Source organism: Brassica napus, unplaced genomic scaffold (genome assembly GCF_020379485.1).
Source record: "Brassica napus cultivar Da-Ae unplaced genomic scaffold, Da-Ae ScsIHWf_2831;HRSCAF=3611, whole genome shotgun sequence".
NCBI classification, from domain to species: Eukaryota; Viridiplantae; Streptophyta; class Magnoliopsida; order Brassicales; family Brassicaceae; genus Brassica; species Brassica napus.
In genome coordinates this window covers 1-25,218 of record NW_026016095.1, presented here as the reverse complement: position 1 = coordinate 25,218, position 25,218 = coordinate 1, and the positions used below count along the sequence as shown (strand labels likewise).

The window sequence follows — 25,218 nt, the reverse complement described above, 5'->3', positions numbered from 1 at the left end:
CATAAATGTGTTCACACTATGTACTTTGTGATTTTTTTTTATATAAAACTCACATACATAGTTCTAATAAAACTCTGGATTTTTCGGTTCGAATAAAAATAGATAACGAATCAAAAGCCAAACTATATATATATTATTTTTATTGTTTACAGATAAAATTGAGCAAAATATTCATAAATTTTGATTCGATTTGTTATCCGTTTTGATTTGAACCAAAAAATCTTGATATTTGAAACTTTACGAAAAAAATCAAATACTAAAATACAATGTCCAAAAAAGAAGCAAATCACTAATACCAATATTTTTAGGAACATATATCTAATTCGATATGTTATATGCATATATATACATATATGAAAAGAATTATATATATTATACTTTATATCAGTTTTACAATATAAATTTATTATATTAGGTACTAGAATTAAAAGGTTATATAATGTTTTATTTTTGTAATAAAATGTTATTATTAAATTATTTTTAAAATTTTATTTTATTTACGAATCAAATCGGATATTCTTTAAAATTCTAAAACATTTCGGATATCGGAGTCACCGAATATCTAGGTGGCTAAAGATCGAATTGACAAGAATGCTTCCAAATATCCAGATACTTGATATGTGTCCACCCCTATTTACGAATATAATTTTATTTTCTTTTGATGAAAAAATGACTAATGTCAAGGTCTTTTTTATTTTAAATAAATTTTTATTTTATCTTTCATGTATTATTCTGAACAAAAATGTCATTTAATATTAATTAACAATATCTTTATATATTTTTCAACTATTTTTATATACTTTTTACATAAACATACATGTGCACCTTGATGTGAGCATCTTATAACTAAGTATTCACCACAGCTGAAGTATCTAATTTTTTTGAAAGTTGAAATATTTTTTCTTAATGTTTCTTTCACTACCGACCAAATTGTAGTGAAATGATTTGTCTTAATGATTTTCTTTTCTTTTTCTTAAACTATTATCTGTTTAAAAACTATAATATGAAACTATTGGTTCGACATGACAACTATTTAAACTTCATAATATGAAAATAAACATATAATATTAATTTTAGGTTTTTATCCGAAAAAACCAAAAAATCAAATGTTTTAACCGAATAAACTAAAATGAATATTAATTTAAAATAATAGTTATATTTTAGAAGATTAAAAACAAAAAAACGTAAAACCTAACCAATATCCAGATTAAACAGATTTATTGTCTTTTTTATTAAAAATAACGAAACTAATAATCACATCCCGCGCCTTGCGCGGGTTATTACCTAGTAAGTTAGTATTTGGCTTTAAATTTATTGTTCATGCAATCAAAATCTCACACTGAAAATTTAGAAAAATAATGTCTTCTATAATAGGATATCCAACTCTGAAAAAAAAAACCAAAACTAAATTTATGTGAAATCATTAGCCTCCAACTTTCAACGAAAAATAATGCTTTCTATAAATCGTTTGGCAAAAAGTTGGACATAAACTTGAAAAAACCAACAAAAAGACATTGTTTCTGAAATTTCATTAACTTGTAATGAACTTCTAACAAAATGCACTACTTTTTTAAAATGAAAATCATTATAGGGTGAGACATTAAATTATGTATGTTCAATGCTAAATCATTAAAATTTAAAATTTGCGCACAAAATTAAACTTTTTTTTGACTTTTGAGTTAAGAGTAGTGGTTAAATATCAATGATTTATTTTATTTTGACAAAAAAAAACAATTAAAAAGTAGGAATTAGTCAACTTTCTTAGAATTTTCCTCCAATGCCTTTCATTGACATCACTTCACGCGTTGAAACTTTGTCATAGACTTGTTGACTTAACTAATCTTGTAGAGTTTGTTTACTTGCTTGTCATTTTGATCATATTTTCTCTTAAAATTTATTAAACCATATTTATTTTTGTTTACTTGATTTTTTAAATAGCAGTATAAAACAATTTGAATTTATAATCAACGAGGACACACAAACTCGGACGATATTATGCTCTAGACGTTAAGAAAACACAGACGATATGATGCTCTTGAGTCTTGACCCCACTATGGCCTCAGAATTAACCGACCAAAAAACAGATTGCGAGCTTAACAAGCCAGTTTTTTTATTTTACTTGGAGTTTTGATCATGAAACTAAAATATAAAAAAAAAGGCATCATTAGACTTGAAACCCTACATGGAACATTGAATCACCATCGTCACTTTCTATCGTGATACACTGAACCAAAGCCGCACAAGTGTCGAAACCAGTTTTGACAATCTTTGTCGTCACGTTAAGCTGCCGTCATCCATGACCGTTTGTATCCCGATCTTGACATCACATCTACGGCTACGATTTCTGGCTCGCTCGGTCGAAAAATGCATCCCTCGTGCTACTTACTATACGAGATTTGGTATCTGATTCATATGGACTTTGTCGGACTCAAGCTATTTATCACTATTGCTTATATCGCATGGTACAATGCTGAAATGTTGATAAATATCGATTGAATATGTTTTCATTTAAAAGTAAATAAAAATCTTTTTGCTATAAAATCATCATCTTAGGTCAAGCAATTTATTAACACAATGTCAGTGTGTAACAAACTTTTTTCATTTATGCTCACATGAGTGTGGTCAAGTGGTAGATGAGACCTGAGAATGTGCTACAACACTCTTTCTGAGGTTCGAGTCTCCCTTGAAACAAAGTCACATTTATGTGGGAAGTCTGAGCTTGGACATTTAGCCTAAGCAGTTTACCTGGTAGTTTAGTAACAGGTGTTCAGTTATCTTCTAACATTAGTCGAAAAACATTCAAAATTCGGATCAGACAGTAATGTGATAGTCAATCTTAAGTTTTTTTTTTTTGGGCAGGCCGGATCAACCAATAAAATATATTAAAAAAGCTTTTTTATTTATACATTTAACAAAAATAAAAATCTATACTCGTTTTGCCCCATATATTTAATTTATAATACTTAATCATTTGGAATAATTTAATTTATCTCAACGTGCAAAAGGACTGGATAACCAAATTATTTGTTCAGTTTAAAATTAGTGAAAATGATATCTAAAATGCTTGTTTTGAAATCGTTATTTGAATTTAGCGTCCAGTTTTAATTAGAATATTGCAAATAATACCTTTTTAATATCCAAATTGTCCATTTTCAAATACTTGCATGAACCATTCCTATTATGGAGGGGTTGCATGCTTTGTTTTTTTATATATTAAAAAAGTCAAAACAAATAAATAAGAAAATAATATAGGTAAATGAAATGTATTATTTTAATAAGTCAACAAAGGAGAAACAAGTCTAAGAAAAAGAATCAATAAAACAATGATTACACAAGACAGAAAAGATTGTAAAATAATCTAATCGTATATCCAATCCAAAAGTCATATGACATTAGCTTTTACTAAAATCACGATTTCTTTCAATCGGATTTTCACCTCTTTCGTTCTCTTGGCCTGTAAAGTAGTTTCCAGGAGCACAAGTCCAGCATGATGATTAAAGAGCTTATATGATCACTGATGATGATGATGTATATAGCAATTCCCATTAATCACCAGAAGGAAGAAAGGAAAACAGAGTCTAGAGCAGAGAAAATACGCCTTTTTTTTTTGGCTGAGTAATGTGGTTAAGCATAGTACATGTACAAGCTATTTCCAGCGGCACAAGCAATAGAGTTCTCATTTGGATGCCAAGCAAGATGCAGCAACTTTGTTTTGTAATCAAGAGCATTGCTACTCCCATCGACTCCTCCTGCACTCTCTGATCCTGCTTTCACCGTTTCAGTGTATTTACTAATTTGATCTTAAAAGGTATATATAAGCTTAAATGAGAAAGGGAGAGAGAGAGAGAGAGAGAGACTGACCTCTACCTACAACACGCGCTATACTGCCTAGTCTGGATGGCCTCGAGGGAACTGGGACATGTCTCCTATGATAAAACCACAAAAAAAAAAAAAAAAAAGTAAGGAAGATATGATCGACTACACTAATTCTTAATAGCTTTTATCAAGTTTACCTCATAGGATTTCTGCTTGCTTCTAAGGTTGCAGACTCAGTACTTCCCGGGGAAACACTAAACACACGGAACATATTGCTGGATAGAGCAATGTGAACGGAAGGAATATGAGTATACATGATAATGCTAATAGTAAAGAAACATGCTCTGCTTTCGGGGGCATACCTGTAAGAACCTGTAGCTGCTCGCAATCCATTGCCACTTATACAACACTCGAACTTGTCAAAGATAGAATCATTTTCATATAAATCACAGAGCTGTAAATGGGCAAAGGGAAATGGAGTATCAATCAGCTATGCACCAGCTCGTAAAAAGCAGCTATCTCTCAAAAGCATAGGGAACTTACCTTCGGTTTCAGATACTCATGAACCTGGAAAGTTGACACCGGACCTGAATCCATGTTGATGTCCCATAACTGACAAAGAAAAACATAACTATAAGTTCAGTTTATCTTACGAGAAGAATTAGAAACCAGCCACTGATAGCTTTACGGGCATAGTCATATCTAATGCCAATGAAAGTGTACGGACCTTGAGTGTCATGTAGTCACGGCTAAGGAGATATCTTCCTTCTTTTGCAAATTTGATGTCTGACACTGAAGCAATTATCTCAGTGAAGAACGACTTAGGACCTGCTGCCTCTGGTTCCTCAAACCTGCAGAAACAAGCAATGTTAGCCTTTGCTGCTAGACACTTATCTCTTGTGTTGGTATGTTTGTATGTTTCTTTTCCAAAGAAAGGTGCGAAAAATAATTAGCAAACTTTGATGAAGTAGACAAGTTATTAGATTCTACAAGTTAGATTGTCCTTTCAAGTTATATTATATATTGGATGATTGCAAGTCTCAAGACTTACAATTTGGAATGTGAGTCACATAAAGCTGATTGGCGCAGATCAATCAGGCGAATTGAGCCTTTGGAACTGCTATAAGCTAACATATTGCAATGTGTAGGATGAAACTCTGCTGATGTGATAACCTCTGCAAGAACCAAATGCGGTATTAGCATATCCCTATTGCTTATTGGACAGAAAGAGAAGTAAACCAGGGCTTTACCAGATAGATCTTCCATTTTCTCAGGCTTAACATCAACAATATTGAAACTTTGATTGCTAATCTCCAGATTCCAAAGATTTATTCGCAAATCATCAGCCGAAATAAATGTTTCTCCGTCACTGATTTAAATAGAAAGAAAAAAAACTGTTAGGAGCGCCAAACATTGACAATGAAAGTATGGATCTCATACTAATAAATCAAGTGGAATTCAAAATGGGGTGAATATGAATAAACTACCTATTATTTGAGATGGAATTGATGTGATAGTCATGAGCATGAGAATAGACTCTTCGACATCTAGCCACAGGGCTCGACTCATGGCTAGTTACCTGTATATGCCAAAATTGAACTATTGCATGACTTGAGAATCAATTCCAAAACAGAAGAGCACGGGAGATTAGAGCTAAGAAGCACAAGTCTAGCATCAATGAAGTGTAAAATTCGAGCAAATTTCATCATTCAATTCGACTCTCAGATGCAATGAATGTTCAACATATATAGAATGAATTTATTTACCAGTGGGAACCGCAGCGATGAGATGGCTTCAGGTACTCCTCCGTTCCCAAGGCACGCGGTTGGATTGCCAGAGCTTGCGACCGCTCCAGTTTTTGAAGGATCTGAATTTACTTCACAAACTTTCTTGATCTTCTTGTCTTGAACCTGTTAAACACTCACATGAGTAAAGAAAAATTCTTTACAACATTCACGACTTAGCACCCATTTAGATACAGTAAGCAACCCAACAAACAATGTCAGTGACCATTAAGGTATCGAGAAGTAAATGATATTCTCACCTTCCAATACTTGATGGTTTTATCGTTTGTGGAAAGGAGAAAAAGGGCGCCATTGGCTGTTTGACACCATCTAATTTTGTTTATCTTCTCCTCTATCTCCAAACTCTTGAGATAATCAAACTGGTAGACAAGGATCACATATCAAAAGACAGCAAATAAAAGGTATAGCACACAACGTATTAGGAGAAGAGAGTAATGAAATGATAATACCTCAGGGTCATGACTCTGAAACTCTGTTTTATAACGAAACTCAGGATGCCTCAGTGGGTGATCAGTGTCTTCAAGATCCCTTCTAGCTCCTCCACTGCTCTGTAGTTGATAATAGCATGCAACAACATATATATCATATTCCCATTTTGAGAAATCATTTGCAAAGGCAAAGAAAAAGTGGGGACGTTACGTTTCTGACATGGCTCCTCTCGAAAAGAACAACACGTCCTCCACGGTCCCCAGTAGCAAGATGGTCGCCGGAATGATCAAACTCGATTGCTGAAATCACATCAACTGCGGAGGAACACACAAGCTTCCAGTTTTGAGGATTTCAACATAACATAACATAAAGAAAACAATACAATGTAATCTAGTCACAAGTCATAAGCTATTAAGAAGCATAACAGTCACAAAACATTGATTAAAAATGTAAGAAGACTCAAAGATGCCTTAATTTCAGTTGGAGAGATTAGATGGATGAGTTAAACCTTCTTGAACTTCTTCACCAGCGCTGCGTTCACCGAAGACCTGAGAGAATCTCCATTCCAGAGGCAGAGATGGATCTACCGAAGCTGCGACGATCTCCTCATCGTCACCGTTCATCCCCTCTCTCCGACGATCAGGGGCGGCTAGAAATCAATTACGATTGAGTTCGAGGAAAGGAAGAGGAGGAGAGAGAGTCTGAGATGATTCCCAGATTTCGACAAACAAATAAGATCACAACACAACACAACACTCTCCCTTCTCTCTCTCTCTCTCTCGACTTAATTAAGAAAAATGTATTTATTTTTCTTTTATTTTTTTAGTTAAATGTGATTTAATCATCTTTTTGGTTTTATTAGCTTTTTTATGGTAGGAGCTTACCGTATTTTACCTTCTCTGTAACAAATGGCCAGGGGCGAAGCTAGGTTGATGACTAAGGGTGCACGTGCACCCAGTCTATTTAAAATATTTAACTTTTCAACTTGTACAAATACAAGGCAAGTGGCTAATTTGGCAATGATGCACCCATAGTTTCCAATGAACCAGAGTTCAATACCCCCTACACTACATTTATTTGTTATTTTGCACCCAGTCGTAATAAATCCTAGCTTCGCCCCTGCAAATGGCTATGTGACGATTATTATAAAAAGAAAGAAAATATATCTATATTTTTATTATTTTGCCCCCCCAATTCGCTTAGAGCATCTCCAACCCATTGCTATTTTCACCTCTATAATAGCATTTAGAGGTAAAATTGCTCCAACCCAACTCTATTTCTTCCTCTATAATAGAGATCTCTATATTTTCCTCTATATAGAGGAAGAAATAGCATTCTTCTATTTTTTACTCTATAATTGGAGGAGATTGCTATTATAGAGAAATACATTGGAACATATCTCACCTCTATTATAGAGTTCTTCTATTTTAGAAGTGAAAATAGCAAAATACATTGGAGATGGTCTTATAACGTGTTGAGAATTAGTCGATATGTAGATTATTTTTTCCCCTTTTTAAAGTCATTTTCAAAGTTTCTTTGGGATAAAGATCTCTTGTTAGTCAGATAATACATTTGTTTTTTATCCATTTATATCAGTAAAAACTACAATATTTGAGTATTTTCACATGAATTGACAGTGTTTTTTTCCCACATATGTTGATGTGTGTATATAAAGACACTAATTGCAATGTGAGATTTATGTCTTGTCTGGACACTATAAATTATAGTACGTTTTTTGTTTTGTTGTTGTTTTCAACATAAATTATTACTTTTGTTTAAAGTCGATTTGATAAAATACAATTAATTTTGTATATTTGTGAGAATTTCCATATTATTTCATCACTAAAAATTATACTATTGATTAGCTTAAATGTAAATTGACCTTTTGGATAATTCCTCAAAAAAAGAAATACAAGTTGAATTTTTCGATTGGTCAGTACACTTCTTATTTTTCTTTTACCCCACTTTGATCATCCATATCACAGACTGTGACTAGCCTCGGTGAGTGTAGGGATCATTCGTCATAGGAGAAAAAAGAAAGCTTATGTGAAGAAAAAGATTTAGTGCACAAAGAAAAAAATGCGAAGAAAAAGAATGATGTTTCAATGAATCTCGTTATGAGTGCTTTACAATGTCGAGTGTTTGGATTGGTAGAAATTTTCTTTGGTGAATCAATTCGAAGCTAGCAGATACACAATTTTTGCAAATTTTGAATCTTTATCTATTTCGTTTAAGCTAGCAGATACACAATTTTTGCAAATTTTGAATCTTTATCTATTTCGTTTACATTTATGTTTAATCTAAATTGTTGGTGCGAAAACATCTTTGTAGTATATTTCTTATTATGGAGTTATACACCAAAAACAGTTCTAAAGCTTGTGGATTTATACCATGATATACTAATTCTGCTTGGATTTGTCGTGTATATAAGGATACACGATTACATGGTCACATGACACAACACAAAAATCTTCCACTCTCTTATGCTCTGTCTTTGACACTTTTATGCATTACCACCGAAAATAAGCACATATCTTTCGTACTTTTGCCCATTCACTGTTAACACTTAACACTATAGATGTCGGCTTCAAGATAACATGAAATGTAAAGACTGTGAGAAAGATAATAAAGGTGAACAAAATTGTCAATATCTAGTAATAATTTTGAACTATGATGCTATGAAAGCTTATGTGAAGAAAAAGATTTAGTGCACAAAGAAAAACAATGCAAAGAAAAAGAATGACGTTTCAATGAATCTCGTTAGGAGTGATTTACTATGTCGAGTGTATGGATTGGTAGAAATTTTCTTTGGTGAATCAATTCGAAGTTAGCAGATACATAATTCTTGCAAATTTTGAATCTTTATCTATTTTGTTTACAGTTATGTTTAATCTAACTTGTTGGTGCGAAAACATCTTTATAGTGTATTTCTTGTTATGGAGTTATACACCGAAAACGGTTCTAAAGCTTGTGGATTTATACCATGATACACTAATTCTGCTTGGATTTGTCTAGTATATAAGGATACACGATTACATGGTCACATGCCACAACACAAAAATCTTCCACCCTCTTATGCTCTGTCTTTGACACTCTTATGCATTACTACCGAAAATAACCACATATCTTTTGTACTCTTGTCCATTCACTGTTAATACTTAACACTATAGATGCTGGCTTCAAGATAACATGAAAAGTAAAGACTGTGAGAGAGATAAAGGTGAAGAAAATTGTCAATATGTAGTAATAATTTTGAACTATGATGCTTTGGCCTTATTTGATTGGTGATTCCTTCACTTTCACGCTTCCTCGACGCCCTCTGTTCTTTGGAGCCTGTTATCGACGTCCTCTGTTCTCGATCTAAAGGAAATCAACTAGCTTATCTTTGTACGGTAGAAATCAATTCAATGGCATCAAGCAAGGGCAAAGGTATCCTTCTCGAGGAAGATGATGATGAGCCGATACAATTGCCGGATCAAGCCGATGAACATCTCATAAGAGAATACCACTTGTCTCTTATTAGCAAGATCTTAAATTTAAAAAAAATGTGGAGAGACTCATTGTAGCTATGCCGGAACAATGGGCTATATCAGAAAAGATTACCGCTTACGATTTGGGCAATGTATGTTTTCTATTCAATTTTGATAATGAGGAAGATCTTAATTTTGTTCTCAACCAAGGCCCTTTCCATCACAACTTCTGTATGTTCGTTTTGGTACGCTGGGAGCCGGTGATAGACGAACACTATCCGTCAATAGTGATGTTTTGGATTCACCTCCAAGGGATCCCACTTCATCTCTGCACTCATCAAATCTAGAATCTATTGGTAATCGACTTGGGAAAGTGGGCAAGATTGATGCTGCAAAGGGAAAGATCAATGTTTAGATGGACTCTTCTAAGCCCTTCAAGTTCTCAAGGAAACTTCAAACAAGAAATAAGGAGGATATTACCATTAAGCTCCACTATGAAAAGTTTTTTAAGCATTGTACCACATGTGGTCTTATGTCACATGAGGCTCAAGATTTCTTGACGACATAAAGTAATGTGATAAGCCAAATGACAACTCGAGAAACAATGTTTGATCGAGTTCCTTCAAATGCTAGTAGAGGCGAACATACAGATGCTGGCTAAAGAGTAACCACTGGAAACGCACGAGTGATAGATGAGACCACTTATAGGTCTTACAAAGAAGGAACGAGCTCTTATTCTCGAGTGAAACAGTCTTCTCATTCAAGCCGCGTTAATCGAGCTACCAATCCTAGAAACTCTCGATACAATCCGTACTCATATGTTCGTAAGCAGGATACTGCAGGAAGATATCAAAACGCTAGTAAAGAGCGAGTATGGAAGGAGAAACAGCTCAGACCCTTGAAGATAAATCATCAAACTAGGGATACATCATCAGGTTCAGCTGGTGAGGCCACTAAGCCTCGGTCAGCGATACCTGGTTCCATTGAACCAAAATCAAGAACAGCTATTGAGCAGCCTCTTATTGATATAAATGTAATCTTCAGGTCAAACTCATCCACACGAACTCTTGTCTCATATGTAGAAGCCACAACAGAGGACCTAATCCCTCCATACAATGCTTTAAATGCTGCCATGAATGAGTGTGATAACGATAATGAGGAAGGAGACGCAGCTGATGCTGACATGGAAGAGCCTACTGGCAATGAGCTAATGATAATGGAGGAGATGACTTGCTGGGAGAAGATCTTGTAACTTTTAAATCCCCGGACATGGAAGCTAACATTCAGAATATACTAGGAAGCTTAATCCTTATGATTGAAGCAAACCAAAAAACGCAGACAAGGATGAGGCTGATGAGAATGCGGCTGAGAAAACAGTAACAAGAAGTATCACATGCTCTTTGTTCCCAACATTGCAATTGGGAAACCAGTGTCGAGCTTCGCCGCGAATTAATGCTAAAACAACACAAGTGGGAATGTTGCTCATGGTAGAAGGGGCTTAAAGTCATCTGGTTCGAGGAAAGCTACAACAAGTGTTGGTAGCCAACATAAATGTATGGTGGATGTCAAATATCTGCCCCACCTTCATCAATGAAGACACTCAGTTGGAACTGTCAAGGGATAAGAAATGACCTCACAGTTCGACACTTCACGGAGATGTGTCAGAAGCATCGCCCAAGACTCTTATTCTTTACTGAGACGAAGGATAGGAAGCTGCTGTTGCAAAACATTTAGTCTGGCTTAAATTTTAATAAATTGCTTACCGTTGAGCCACTTGGCCTGGTTTACCTTTGTTTTTTTATGGATGATTTTAAAGTTGTTGTTTTATTTTCGAATAATGTAAAAGCAGTCATTAATGAAATAAATGTCTATAATATATTTATTTATGGGGACTCTGTTTTAGAAATAAGAGATCAAGTTTGGGAACGTCTTACGCGTTCTGCCACAACTAGAGATGGTCTTTGGTTTATGATAGGTGATTTTAATGAAATAACAGGATACCATGAGAAAGAAGGAGGAAAACACAGATCTGACACATCATTTCTTTCGTTCAATAAGATGATTTCAGATTTTGGTATGCTTGAGTTTTCATGCACTAGGAACCAATTGTCATGGGCCAGAAAACGCCCCAATGGATATGTACGATGTTGTTTTGATCGTGCTCTTAGAAACGAAGATTGGCATGAAAAATTCTCACATTCAAAAGGGCAATACTACATATGTGGGAATGAGACCACCGTCCGATACTAGCAGATATCTGATCCAAACCAATAAGGAAAAGGAAAACATTCAAATTTGATAAGCAATGTCTGGATAATGAAGAGATAAGACATGTGTTTATAGATGGTTGGAATTTTCCTGAGCTCTCTCCTAATGCAAGTATCATAGATCATATGCCCAGTTGCAGGAGAGCTCTAAGAGAGTGGAAAATAGAAAAAAGACTTAAATGCTGCAAAACTAATAGAAGATCTCAAATCTAAGCTCGACAACTTCTACTCTGACGATGATGCCACAACAGAAGAAATAAGAGCAACACTTAAAGAACTCACAGCGGCCCTTAAAGCAGAAGGATAATTTTGGAAGCAAAAGAGTAGAGTTTGGCTCAGAGAAGGGGATTTGAACACAATGTTCTTTCACGCCATTACAAAACAGAGAAGAACCATGAATAAGATTATGGGTCTTTTGGATTTTAATGGGAATCTAGTGGAGGATGAAGAAAAACTGGTAGCCATCGCTACCAAGTAACCTAGAGATCTATATACAACTTCCAATCCAGAGCTCATTGAGAAGGCTCTGGCCAATGTTACGACAACAATTTCTGACCAACTCAATGCGGATCTTACATCTTATGTATCAGAATGGCAGGTAAAGCTGGTCCTATTTGCAATGCACCCAGAGAAGGCACCTTGACCTTATGGCTTCACAGCCGTATTCTATAAAACATTATGTGACATTGTGAAAGATGACTTAACCCGTATGGTTAATGAATTTTTATTCAATGGATTTATGGCGGATGGTCTCAATGATGTCAATATTTGTCTGATACCTAAGAAACAAAAGCCAAATGAAATGTCAAAATTTCGACCCACTAGTCTATGCAATGTCTGTTACAAAATAATATTGAAAGTATTATGCCAAAGATTAAAGAAAATCCTACCAGACCTGATATCTAAGACACAGTCAACCTTTGTTGCTGGAAGACGGATATCTGATAATGTACTGATAGCATATGAGATGTTCCATGCTCTTCGTACAGATCCTGGCGGAAGAAATATGAGGATGGCTATAAAAGAAGACATGAGTAAAGCCTATGATCGGATAGAATGCGGTAACGAACGCTTCCGTGCATAAGGTAGATATGAATGGATAATGCGGTGCCTCATGTCGGTAAATTATCATGTCATGTTCAACGGTTAACCTAGAGGAAACATTACCCCACAAAGGGGATTTCGTCAAGGAGATCCTTTGTCTCCTTTCATATCTATCTTATGCACGGAAACGTTCGTTAGCCTTCTCAATCACGCAGAGAATCATGGTACGATAACGGGAATGCGTGTATCATGCGTTAGCCCTCCAGTATCACACCTTCTCTTCACTGATGATAGCATGTTCTTCTGTAAGGCGGAGCCTCGTGAATGTGATGAAATCATGGAAGTTCTTAAGACTTATGGGAAAACTTCTGGACAATGCGTTAACTATGAGAAATAATCATTACTCTTTGGCAAGAAGATACCTGGAAATGTGAAGGAGGCTGTCAAAACATCAACAAGATTTATAAATGAGGGGGGAATGGGGACTATCTTGGTATTTCTGAAGACATTAGTGGATTAAAAAGGAAGTTGTTTGCTTTCCTGCAGTGTTTTGAAACCCGACCCGGACCCGCGGTTGAACCGGTAAACCCGGTGACCCAGAAAAAATTCGGTTTGGGTTTTGTAAAAAACACAATATTTAGAAACCCGCAAAAACCCGTAAAAACCGGAACCCAATACCGATTGAACCACCATTTGAACCAATAAATAACTTTTACTTCTCCTTTTAGTTTTTAATTATGTTTTAGATTATGTTCTATACACTAAATTTCCAATTAAAAAAATTATATGCTGACAAAAAAAAAAGTTATGTTTTCCCTTTTCAGTTTTATATTTGTGATTTTTAGATTTTGATGAATATTTCACTATGCCATATGAAAAAAATGAAGTGAACGATGGTAGAGAGAACCAAAATTAGTTGATGTGATTTGGTGTTAGTTTATTTCCGTTATTGACAATATATTACAACGATCTTTTATTTTTAGTTTATTTTGTATTTGAAGTTTAATTTATTATTCACATTAGACATTTAAATATTTATAAATTTTATGTCTTGATTTTTTTAGATGTCATAATTCTTACCTCGTTAGAGAAAATTTTAAATAGTCTAAACTATTTTTTGATATTTTGTATGTCAAATGAAAATAAAATATAAAAACTAAACTTAAGTATTTTCTAAATGTTTTAAACATAAAATATATATATATTCAAACTATTATTTTATGTTTAAAAAAACATTTAGAAAATATTAAACTTTAGTTTCTATATTTTCATTTACATAGCTGATATATTATTATGTAATAAAATTAATTCATTTGTTAACCCGCGGTTCACCTGCGGTCGACCCAGTGATCCGACAACCCGATAAGTCATCTGGTTCAGTGTCCGGGTCGAGTTTAAAAACATTGCTTCCTGAAAGAGAGGTTGCAAAGTCGGGTTAATCGATGGACAAGTTGATGGCTAACGAAGGGAGGAAAGGAAGTGCTAATAAAGTCTATCATTTGGCCCTACCTACTTACCTAATTTCGACTCTGCTACTACCCATAGAGACATGTGAAAATCTAGCTAGTGCCATTGCACAGTTTTGGTGGAGTTCAAATCTGCCTAAAGGAAGAATATATTGGGTAAAATGGGAAAACTATGCAAATCAAGAGAAGAGGAAGATATAAGATTCAGGATGATCCATGAATTCAATCTTGCCTTACTAGGCAAATAATTATGGCGACTAGTACAAGTCCCATATTGCTTAGTTGCTAGTTTTAAGGAGAAAACTAGATTTTGATCCGCGTTTGGAAAGCGCAGATTTGTTTTTGAAATTAAAAAAATAAAAAAATATTGTATATAATATATTGTGTAGATTTGATTACATTTATTTGGAACCGTGAACTAAACTGTACCAAACTGAAAATCCTGAAACTAAAAATAAACTGAATTTCATAAGTAAGGGAGAGCCAAAAGGGTAAGTGAATTTTTAAAATACAAATTATATAGTTACTGATAATAATTACATTTAATTTCTAAATAAATAAATATTTTAAAAATACTATATATAAAACATATTTCCAAAAAAAATTCTTTCAATTATTAAAATTATTCGAATTATCTAATATTTTTATCCTAACAACCGAAATTACATGATATTTAAACTGATAATCCCAAATTATCCAAATTTATCTATAAATTTGTAATTATTTGGAAAACCACTATCGAACCATTACTTAATTGGACCCAATTTATTTTTTTGCATATTAAGCGATTCTCAACTTTGATAATGAACCAAAAAAAAAAAAAACAACCCAACTAAAACCAAACCAAATCAAACTTTGTAAATAACTGTCCTAAATTTCGAGAACCAAAACTCAAAATAATCAAACCAAAACTGAATGCTAAAGACTAACAGTCCATCTACATTTAAATAGTGAGAAAAATTATTCTATTTTTAAAACTCTTTTTTGTAGGGGTTCATATGGTTTATAGACAAATTAAGATATAAGCAGTGTTTTTATCTGATCTTGATAAACCCGATAGCCAAATATAATCTGGATTGGCATATGTTCTTCACGTAGCATTCTATCAGAGGTTCTACCAACTGATATTATTTTTACAAAATTTAGATTTAATAAAATTTGATTTATTACAAAACTGATAACCTAAAATATTATAATTGTATAAAATTTAGTATAAATACAACTTAAGAAGGCCAATAATTTTATAATCGTATAAAATGTAAATTCTAATATTTTACAGTTTAATAACATGATCGAAAATTGATTAAAATTAAAATATGAATATATGCTCAATCGGTCAATAAATTATGTTACATACTAAGGAACATAAATTGAATAATATACTTTGAATATTACACATTTACATATTATTAATGAGATATATATATATATTTCACGGATATTACTATACCCAAAAATATATTTAATAATTTTTAGATGAATAAATAAATGACAATGGCAAAAAATATAATATATATAAACAAAGCAACGATATTTCCAAAAAGTATTCATGTATTTATTGTTTTGATTGTTAGAGAAAATAAAGGTAAGACCAAAATATAATGAATAGTTAATGAATAGATGTAACAACCTTTCATATGTAGATTTCTTAAGAATCCTTCCCTTTTAATAGTATAGATACTTCAGATATAACACGCCTTTGCGGCTAAACACAGCTGATGGGCCCTCATATGGGTGGACGAGTATTATGGCATCAAAACCATTAGTTTTGTTGGGAATCAGACAAAAGGTACACTTCGAGAATGAGATTAGAGTTTGAGAAGACCTTAGGTTACCAACGATACCAACAAGACTAGGTAGACCAATAGCACTAGTGGTCCACCCAATGATGTCAGTACGGAATAAACCTCAAAAGATGGGATTCAGAGATGCTTGAAAACTATGTCAATCCAGAGGATATACCATTGATTCAATTTTTGGCCATAAGCCAAAGATATCATTAGAAGGAGTATTATTGTAGCTATACTAAGAATGGGACCAGAATACTGGGTGGCCAGAAACGTTAGAGCCGAATATTACTAAACTCCAAGCTTTTGCTTGGAGGGTACAAGCTCCACCAAAGCTAAAACACTTTATTTGGCAAACAATCTCGGGACAATTAGCAGTGACAAGCAACCAAACACATCGTTATATGCGAAGCGACAACCACTGCCCAGATGTGGAGCAGATGATGAAACTATAAACCATGCCATATTTGAATGTCCCCCAACTCTACATACATGGGCACATGCAGAAACTCTAACTTGCACCAGAGAGGTTCTCCAGTGCAAGCCACTTTACAAACATAGTTTTTTTTTTTGGCGGAAAACGATATAGAAGACCCCAAGATGGATAAAGACCCATACCCTTGGATTATGTGATACATTTGGAAAGCAAAAAAATGATAAATTATTCAGAAGAATAGATATGGACCCATTGGAACCTGTCCGTCATGATGAGGTAGAATGTCATGCTTGGTTTGAAGCAAATCGCAAAGAGGAAGAACCAGAAGTTATATAAAATCTTGAACATGTAGCAAATTCTGAGAGATGCATGATAGATGGATCATCGACACATTATGCACTCTTCAGTGGTTATGGATGGACATGGATAACTTCTAAGGAAATAACTCAGCTTTTGGGAGCACGAAACCAACAGCGAAGAATATCACCCCTTCACTCGGAGCTCGACGCCCTCTCATGGGTGATAGAGTGCATGCTCCAGCTATCGACATGTCAGGCTTTTGGCACCAATTGCAAGGATCTAGTTTTCATGATTCAGTACCCAGGATCATGGCCTAATTTTTCCACAGAGTTAAAGGAGCTGATGAAACAAAAGAGTAGATTCATTTATTTCTGGATTATCTTTATTCCTCGTTCTGAAAATGTATCGTCTTATTTATTAGCTAAGATAGCAAAATCCTTTCATAGGGACATGTACTACATGTTTCACATGTTTCATTGTCTTGATTTTTTTTTTTTGTTAATAAATAAATAAATATTATTTTAGAAATGAACCGTTTAAGTTTAAACTTGATTAACAATAGTAAAACAAACTTGGTCTACGACAAAAAGGTAAAAGCATGAAATCACAAGCAATCGATGTTTTAGTCATTCTATTCAAATAGATATACAAATCTTGAAAATCCAAGCGAAAGGACTGACCGAGCCATACAAAAAAGGAGAAGCCGAAGACAAGCGAAAAGATGCACACAACACTAACAAGAAATTGATTCATCCAGCTGCCCGAACAATCAAATCTGATGAAGTGTTATAATTCATTTTGTACAAGTCGTGGTACTAAGCAATACTAACCCCTGTTCAGAAATTCCGTAGGCGTTACGCGTACGGTCGTGTAAGGCCTAGTGCTGAATCAATTAATCGGAGATTACTCGGAGATTAATTGGCGATTTGTTTTAGGTTATATATAAATAATTGTAACAAAATACAAGTAATATGTCGTGGTGACTGGTAAATTCTATATCACATACGCAATCACTCCCAGTTTGAATCCAAGAAAGCGAATTTTAATTTTAATTTTTTTTTATTTTTAATGAAGGCTAGAGTCGTCATTGTATATATTGTCTTCCTCCATAGGTATTTGGTTTATGCAACTGTAAAAAAATGCGATGGTCATAGATTTTGACGGGATTTACATCATTTTTTTTTCATTTTTCTTATTGTTTTATCAAAACTTCATAGATGTAACATTGATTATTAGATTTACAAGTTTATATAAGTAAAAAATGCAATTTTAAAAAAAATTGATTTTTAGAATGCATACCCTCAGTTCGCCACGGTGACTCACCGGATAGTGATTTCTTGGCCGCTAACTCGGCTAGGCGGCCGGGTTCTAGAACATGAATACTAACACATCAGATTTGATTGTGAAATGACTTCATAAGTTTTATGATGAAAATTAAAATTTTGCTTTAAAAACATGACTCGGTCAAACCCACATGCATGGTTCCTCTAGAATTTGTTTGGTGTGGACCATCAAATTGACGGTTATATCCTTTACCAACAATATCTGATTTGTTTCGAAACTTCTAGTTAATAAGTTAGGCTTATAACTTATAAGAGACCCAAATAGAGACACAAATACAGAAATATTCTCCAGTCATTTCTTTTGCATGTTTTGTAAGAAACTATTTGAAAGGTAAATAATCCAGCACAAGATTCATATTTGTTAAAATTTTGATTAAAATATTTTATACTTTTTGCCTAACCTTAACATTTGGAAAAAGACATGACGCACTGTAAGAATCGTAGTATTTTTGCCGTATCGAACTAAACATGCGTCTTGATTCTTGCCATTTGCTTGTATAGTTGTATCCTTTATCTTTAAAACATGATTTTACATAGAGACAGCGGTTTTATGGTCGTTTCATTCTCAGATCTATAAAGTAATATATATATTATAGTTATTTTTGTTCATATTTTTTTGACAAATATTTTGCTCATATTTGATCCTATATTCCATAGATGTCTGGGTTCCCACTAGATAATCAGTCATTAGTGTCCAAGTGCTGACAAAAAATAATTTATTGACAAAAGTACAAATGAATTATTTAAATTAAACAAATCCTAAGTCACAATTAATTCGCGGGAAATTTTCATGTTTACCACTTTCTTGATATTATTATTCATGTTTACTATCAGTAAATAGACATTTGCAAAAATATTTTTCATTAACTAGCAAAAGACTTTTATATCATTGTTTTCTATATATATAATAAATAATTATTTAAATAAAAAAAATTTAAAAGAAAAAAAATCTTTTTTTTATGTTTTTGAATTATATTTTTTCAAATTCAAACTTTTTATAATTTTTTTTTTATTTTCAATTTTTCTTTTTGAAAATCAAAAAAAATATTTTTGAAACTATTTTTAAAAATTTATTTATATTTTTAAGTATTTATTTATATATTTATTAGAATCATAAATTTTACATTCTAAAAGTCCTACTCCACTCACCCCTCAACTCTAAACACTAAATATATATTAGTTAATCTTATAGTTATAAATATTTTTTATCATTCGTTAAAAGTTAGTGTAAACATGCAAAATGATACTATCAATATAGTATTTTTAGCAATTTCTCTTGATTTGCACCAACCGTTATTTCTCTGAATGTTTCTATTTTTTTCTTTTTGTTGATAGAGGTTTATAATTATTTGAAATTTTTTATTATTTTCAAGAATGCAATATAGTGAAAATATATCAAAGAATTTTAATTTTTATTAACCTAACAAAAAATTAAAACAATGTAGGACCATCAAAAAAGTCTTAGTTTAGTTGTTTGCATGACCCCTTCAAAAGAGTTAGAAATCTGACTCAGATCCTTGGTATAAAACTACTTGGGAGTAATTTTAAAATGTTCATCCTGTCTCAAAAATATTATAAATTATTGACAATTAAAATGATTAAGTTAGTTAAATCGATGGTAAAAAATCGACATAAATCACTGCTAAAATACTAATTACAAACATTGTGTGCTAATTTTTCTGTTTTGTGTTTAATTCAAGTTGACTTTGTTGGATGTTTGAAAAAATTAATGACAGGGTTTATAAAAAAAATTAATGACGATGAAATGACAATGACAAAGATATATGTGCTTTCGAGCAATACAATAATCATACAGGCTACACTATCATAAAATGATTATATACATATACGTATACAAATATAACTATTTATTGTTTTACATGTATAATCAGTCAATGAAGTATTCATAATAATTACATAAATATAGTATATACTATGTGTACATGAAAGAATATATATTATAGAAATATAATCATAAATTTAATAATTATATTAGTGTTTCATGCAACTTTCTATAAAAATTGTAGCATTTCTATCTCCAATCATTTTCAGAATCATATACCATTTAATTTTCAAAGCACTAAATCATATGGTTATTACAATTGCATGTTTCTGATGATACCAAGTTATTAAAGTTAGTTCCACACGTTACATAAAATTGATATATATATATAAATAATATACAAAATATTTATAAGTTATTATATAATATTTTTTTGTTCGATAGTTTATTCATAGTCAAAATAATTAATTTATTGATATTTTATAAATACATAGTTACTTTCGTAGGAGAAATCATGCACTAAAATAAAATAATCTATGATACTTTTAGTTTTTACATTATAAAAATAAATAATGTACCTATAAATTTATTTCCTTTTTAAACGAATATGAATTCATTTTATACTACTTTTTAATTACAAGCATAACTTGCATTTTAGTATAATTTACAAGCAATTAAACAAATTTAAATTAAGATTTATCACTTAAAATTTCAAAAAATTTGTGTTCCAATTTATATGTTAAAAAATAAGAAAAATATTACAATATATCAATTAATTAATTACAAAATTTTAAATGTAGTTATAATATTATTACAAAGAGACAATGTTTTAGTAAAACAATTCCACCATTTTTCAAAATAAGTTATTTCATGACGTTCACAAATGTTGATCAGTTAATCGGTAAGATATTTGATCAAATCATTCAAATAAGTGTATAATTTTTTATCTAAATATTAAATTGTATATATATATTAAATTCCACGCACTTATCTTATCTGAATTATAAATTTACATTTAGAATTTTAAAGTAAATGCACAAATGACAATTGAATCAAGTGTTTAAGAAAAGTAACTAGACGATTTATAAAGTATTAGCATCTAGGTAGATTATTCGCGACCTAGACATAACAAGAAGTTAACAAAAAATTTTTGTCAATAATAATTTATTTGTCTATATTTATAGTTATATTAGATATTTTTAAATATATTTTTTTATTAAAAGTTTATTTTAATGAAAAATATAAAAACTTAAATATACTGAAAATCAGGAAAATTTAGGTGCTTGAAATAATACAAAAGGTTGAAAAAAAATATTATCATTGATTATAGACAAAATTTACTCACCATTCATTTTAATGTTATTGGTTTAACTAGACTAATTTATATTTATTTAGACTAATATAAATTATTAAATATTTAAATCGACTTAAAATGTTGAAATAAAAAAAATAAAAATTATTTCGGTTATAACCAATTTACCATTTAAACAAATTATAAAATTGCGTCAAATTGGATTATATACCGAATAACCTGATGCTAACTCATGATCATTAGAGATTATTGTCCTTTTGGATGATAATGTTGGTATTAAATGCAAAGAGGAATGGAAAATTTGCATTTGTGTGGTCAATTGACATTCTCTCTATATCTATTCAATTAGTGATGATTTATCTCAAAATCAAACTAAATCATGCTATTATTTCCTACAAAATTTGTCATGTGTACAAGTCATAACTTTGCAAAATTGTCAACATAATAGTTAAATCATGTTGTAAATCTATTCAACATATAAACTTGCATTTGACTTTATAAACATAATATATGCCTATTAGACTCTTGAAGTTGTTATGACTGAATAAATAAAAAAATAATGAATTTTAATATGTTATAGATTTGAATATCAACGCTATAAATCCAATCCACTAACCCATTCCTAACCCAAGACCTCATATACAAAAAAAGGAGATATTGAAGTAAATATCACTAAAAGGATGTGTTTGACTGTTTGACTGTTTGGTGAAGAGAACTAACGTCCATTTATTTTGAGAGATAACATAATAATTTTCTTATCTTTGATATATTTATATAATATAAATATTAAGATAGGTGGGGTTGTGAAAATTATGACATATTTTATTTTTCATTTTACTTAGACTTTTATCGTCAACAACATGGGCCCACTCTCCCACCAAAGCCCAATCAATATCTATTTCGCTTTCTTCACCAACCCACTCTTCTTTCACCCAACCCATTTTCTTATTTCCAGTCACACCCCTGTATTTCGTATGCTTCCTGTTTCCAACCATAAGTTCTTTTTTTAAAGTTGAATTGATTGACTTCCAGATTCGAATTAATGGTTTTGATTTCATATATGAAGAAGGTCAAGAGTTCAGATATGTTTCTTGGTAATGTGTATGTTTCTTTTATAGAACAAAGTAGATAAAATCTGCAGGTATTAAAGAGAATATTCAAGAAGTCAAAATACATGCAAAGATTTATATCAAAGTAGTATAAATCCATTACACATATCCAAAACGTGGCAAAAATCTTAACGTTTTTGCAATATTATTTCTTGAAAGTAATGATATATATTTCCTATTTCGTTAAAATACCCAATGGGTTTACTCAATGGATATGTTTAACACGCATAAAATCATGTAAAAATTACAGTAATATTAATGACTTTTTCATAAACATGTGATTTTCAGCAATAAAAATGCAGCTTACCAAACGCGACGTGAAAATTTCAGAAGTACTCTTGATGTAATGACAATAATACCCCTGTATCTTAAAATTACAATTATGACCCTTTCACCACCCCACAGTTCTTCGCCGGTGAAGTTCCTATATGAGCTCCTCCGAGACAGCTCCTGTCCCTTCAGGCCAAAGCCTAAAACACACATCACAAAACGAAACCTTCCCCAAGCTTGGAAAAGCAAAACCAAAGAGTTAAAACTTAGAATGGCTCCACAAGAAGACGCCATGCAGAAACAGAGCAGCAACAACAACAGTGACGTCATATTCGATCAAAGCTTCCGGATATTTACATCCCCAATCACCTCCCTCTCCACGACTACATCTTCCAAAACATCTCCGAGTTCGCCTCCAAGCCTTGCCTGATCAACGGTCCCAACGGCCACGTGTACACTTACTCCGACGTCCATGTCGCCTCCCGTCGCATCGCCGCCGGTTTTCAAAAAACTCGGCGTTAACCAAAACGACGTCGTGATGATCCTCCTCTCGAACTGCCCCGAGTTCGTCCTCTCTTTCCTCGCCGCCTCTTCCGCGGCGCAACCGCAACCGCCGCCAACCCTTTTTCACTCGCGGCGGAGATTGCCAAGCAGGCAAAGCCTCGAACTCGAAGCTCATCGTCACCAGTCTCGCTACGTCGACAAAATCAAAGACCCTCCAAAACGACGGCGTTATAATCGTCTGCACCGACGAGGAACCTTCTCCGATCCCGGAAGGCTGCCTCCGATTCACCGAGTTGACTCAGTCAACCGAAATCGAAACGGTGGAGATTTCTTCCGACGACGTGGTGGCGCTTCCTTACTCCTCCGGCACGACGGGTCTACCCAAAGGAGTGATGCTGACTCACAGGGGACTAGTCACGAGCGTCGCTCAGCAAGTCGACGGCGATAATCCGAATCTTTACTTCCACAGCGATGACGTCATACTCTGTGTCTTGCCTGTTCCATATCTACGCTTTGAATCGATCATGCTGTGTGGGCTTAGAGTTGGTGCCTCCATCTTGATCATGCCCAAGTTCGGATTAATCTGCTCTTGGAGCTCATACAAGGTGTAAAGTGACGGTTCTCCGATGGTTTCCGCCGATTGTTTTGGCGATGGCGAAGTCGCCGGAGACGGAGAAGTATGACTTGAGCTCGATTAGGGTTGTGAAGTCTGGTGCTGCTCCGCTGGGTAAGGAGCTTGAAGATGCCGTAAGTGCCAAGTTTCCTAACGCCAAACTCGGTCAGGTTTGTGTTTGTGTCTCGATTTGTTTCTTTATTCGGAAATACAGAATCGTAACATATTAGAAAATCCAAATTAATATGGAATTGAATCACATTACAAAAAAAATTATGGAATAGTATATATTTAGATTAGCTAAAAAAAATGATTAAATTTATTTATTTTTTCAAAAAAAATGATAAATTTTACTAATTTAAGTAAGCTGGCTATGAACAGTGAAGTATTTTAGCAACAAAAAAACGTAGATTTCTTGCTTAGTAATTTCATGGTTTTTAGTATGAATATTCATCTTTAATCTACACAAGAAACAAGTATTATCAAAGATTTAATTATTAGATTACTTATTAGATATTTGCTATTGACATAATCAAGAAAATGTATGAAAAGAGTTACAAAACTTGTAACAATTAAAACTTGATGTAACCCAACAACATAAATTCAGATTTTATATTTTATTATTTTGGTCATTAGTTTTGTAAAGTGGTACATGTAAAATCAAATGATCAATAAATCTCGATTATTTATGCATTTTAAAAATGTTTTAAATTATTTTAAAATGTTTGATGATTAGGGATACGGAATGACGGAAGCAGGTCCGGTGCTAGCAATGTCGTTAGGTTTCGCGAAAGAGCCGTTTCCAGTGAAGTCAGGAGCTTGTGGTACGGTGGTTAGAAACGCCGAGATGAAAATCATCGATCCAGACACCGGAGACTCACTTTCCAAAACAAAACTGAGAGATTTGCATCCGTGGTCACCAGATCATGAAAGTTTACCTCAACAACCCGGCGGCTACAGCAGAGACCATTGACAAAGACGGCTGGCTTCACACCGGAGATATCGGGTTGATCGATGACGACGACGAGCTTTCATTGTCGATCGTTTGAAAGAGCTTATCAAGTACAAGGTTTTCAAGTGGCTCCGGCTGAGCTAGAGGCTCTCCTCATCGGTCATCAGGATATCACCGGACGTGGCCGTTGTCGCGTAAGTACAAAAAAAAAACTTAAAACCCTATCTTCTGTAGTTGTCGCGTGAGCGACACGTTTAGCATGTTTTGATTCTTAGTGGTGGTTAAAGTGATGACACCCTTCAACAACAAAACAAACGCTAACCCCAAAGATTTAAAAACGTTGAAGCTTTTTTTGTCCTTAGTCAAAAACGTGGCAGTAAAAGCGTTCATTTCAATTATATGAAACGAACATGGTTTTGGTTTGTTTGCGCCTAGGGTTAACGACAATGTCCTTTTTTGTCACCTTCTTACACTTGCTTTCTTTTGTTTTGTTCTGTGTAAATTGAACAGAA

At 33.1% G+C, this 25,218-nt stretch overlaps 1 protein-coding gene and 1 pseudogene across 2 annotated transcripts; one reads left to right on the top strand and one right to left on the bottom strand.

Moving 5' to 3' along the window:
- Positions 1 to 3,249: 3,249 nt before the first annotated feature.
- LOC106451641 (serine/threonine protein phosphatase 2A 55 kDa regulatory subunit B) lies at positions 3,250 to 6,834 on the bottom strand. Of its 2 annotated transcripts, none has more exons than XM_013893590.3 (14): positions 6,559 to 6,834; positions 6,270 to 6,364; positions 6,071 to 6,169; positions 5,861 to 5,980; positions 5,583 to 5,726; positions 5,304 to 5,395; positions 5,067 to 5,185; positions 4,868 to 4,991; positions 4,544 to 4,667; positions 4,360 to 4,428; positions 4,179 to 4,270; positions 4,014 to 4,091; positions 3,862 to 3,926; positions 3,250 to 3,764 (listed from the first exon to the last, which is right to left on the bottom strand). In XM_013893590.3, exons 1-14 carry the CDS (start codon positions 6,671 to 6,673, stop codon positions 3,625 to 3,627), a joined length of 1,476 nt encoding a protein of 491 aa, XP_013749044.1. In that variant the 5' UTR covers positions 6,674 to 6,834; the 3' UTR covers positions 3,250 to 3,624.
- Positions 6,835 to 22,870: 16,036 nt separating this feature from the next.
- LOC125602392 lies at positions 22,871 to 24,904 on the top strand (annotated as a pseudogene).
- Positions 24,905 to 25,218: the final 314 nt, after the last annotated feature.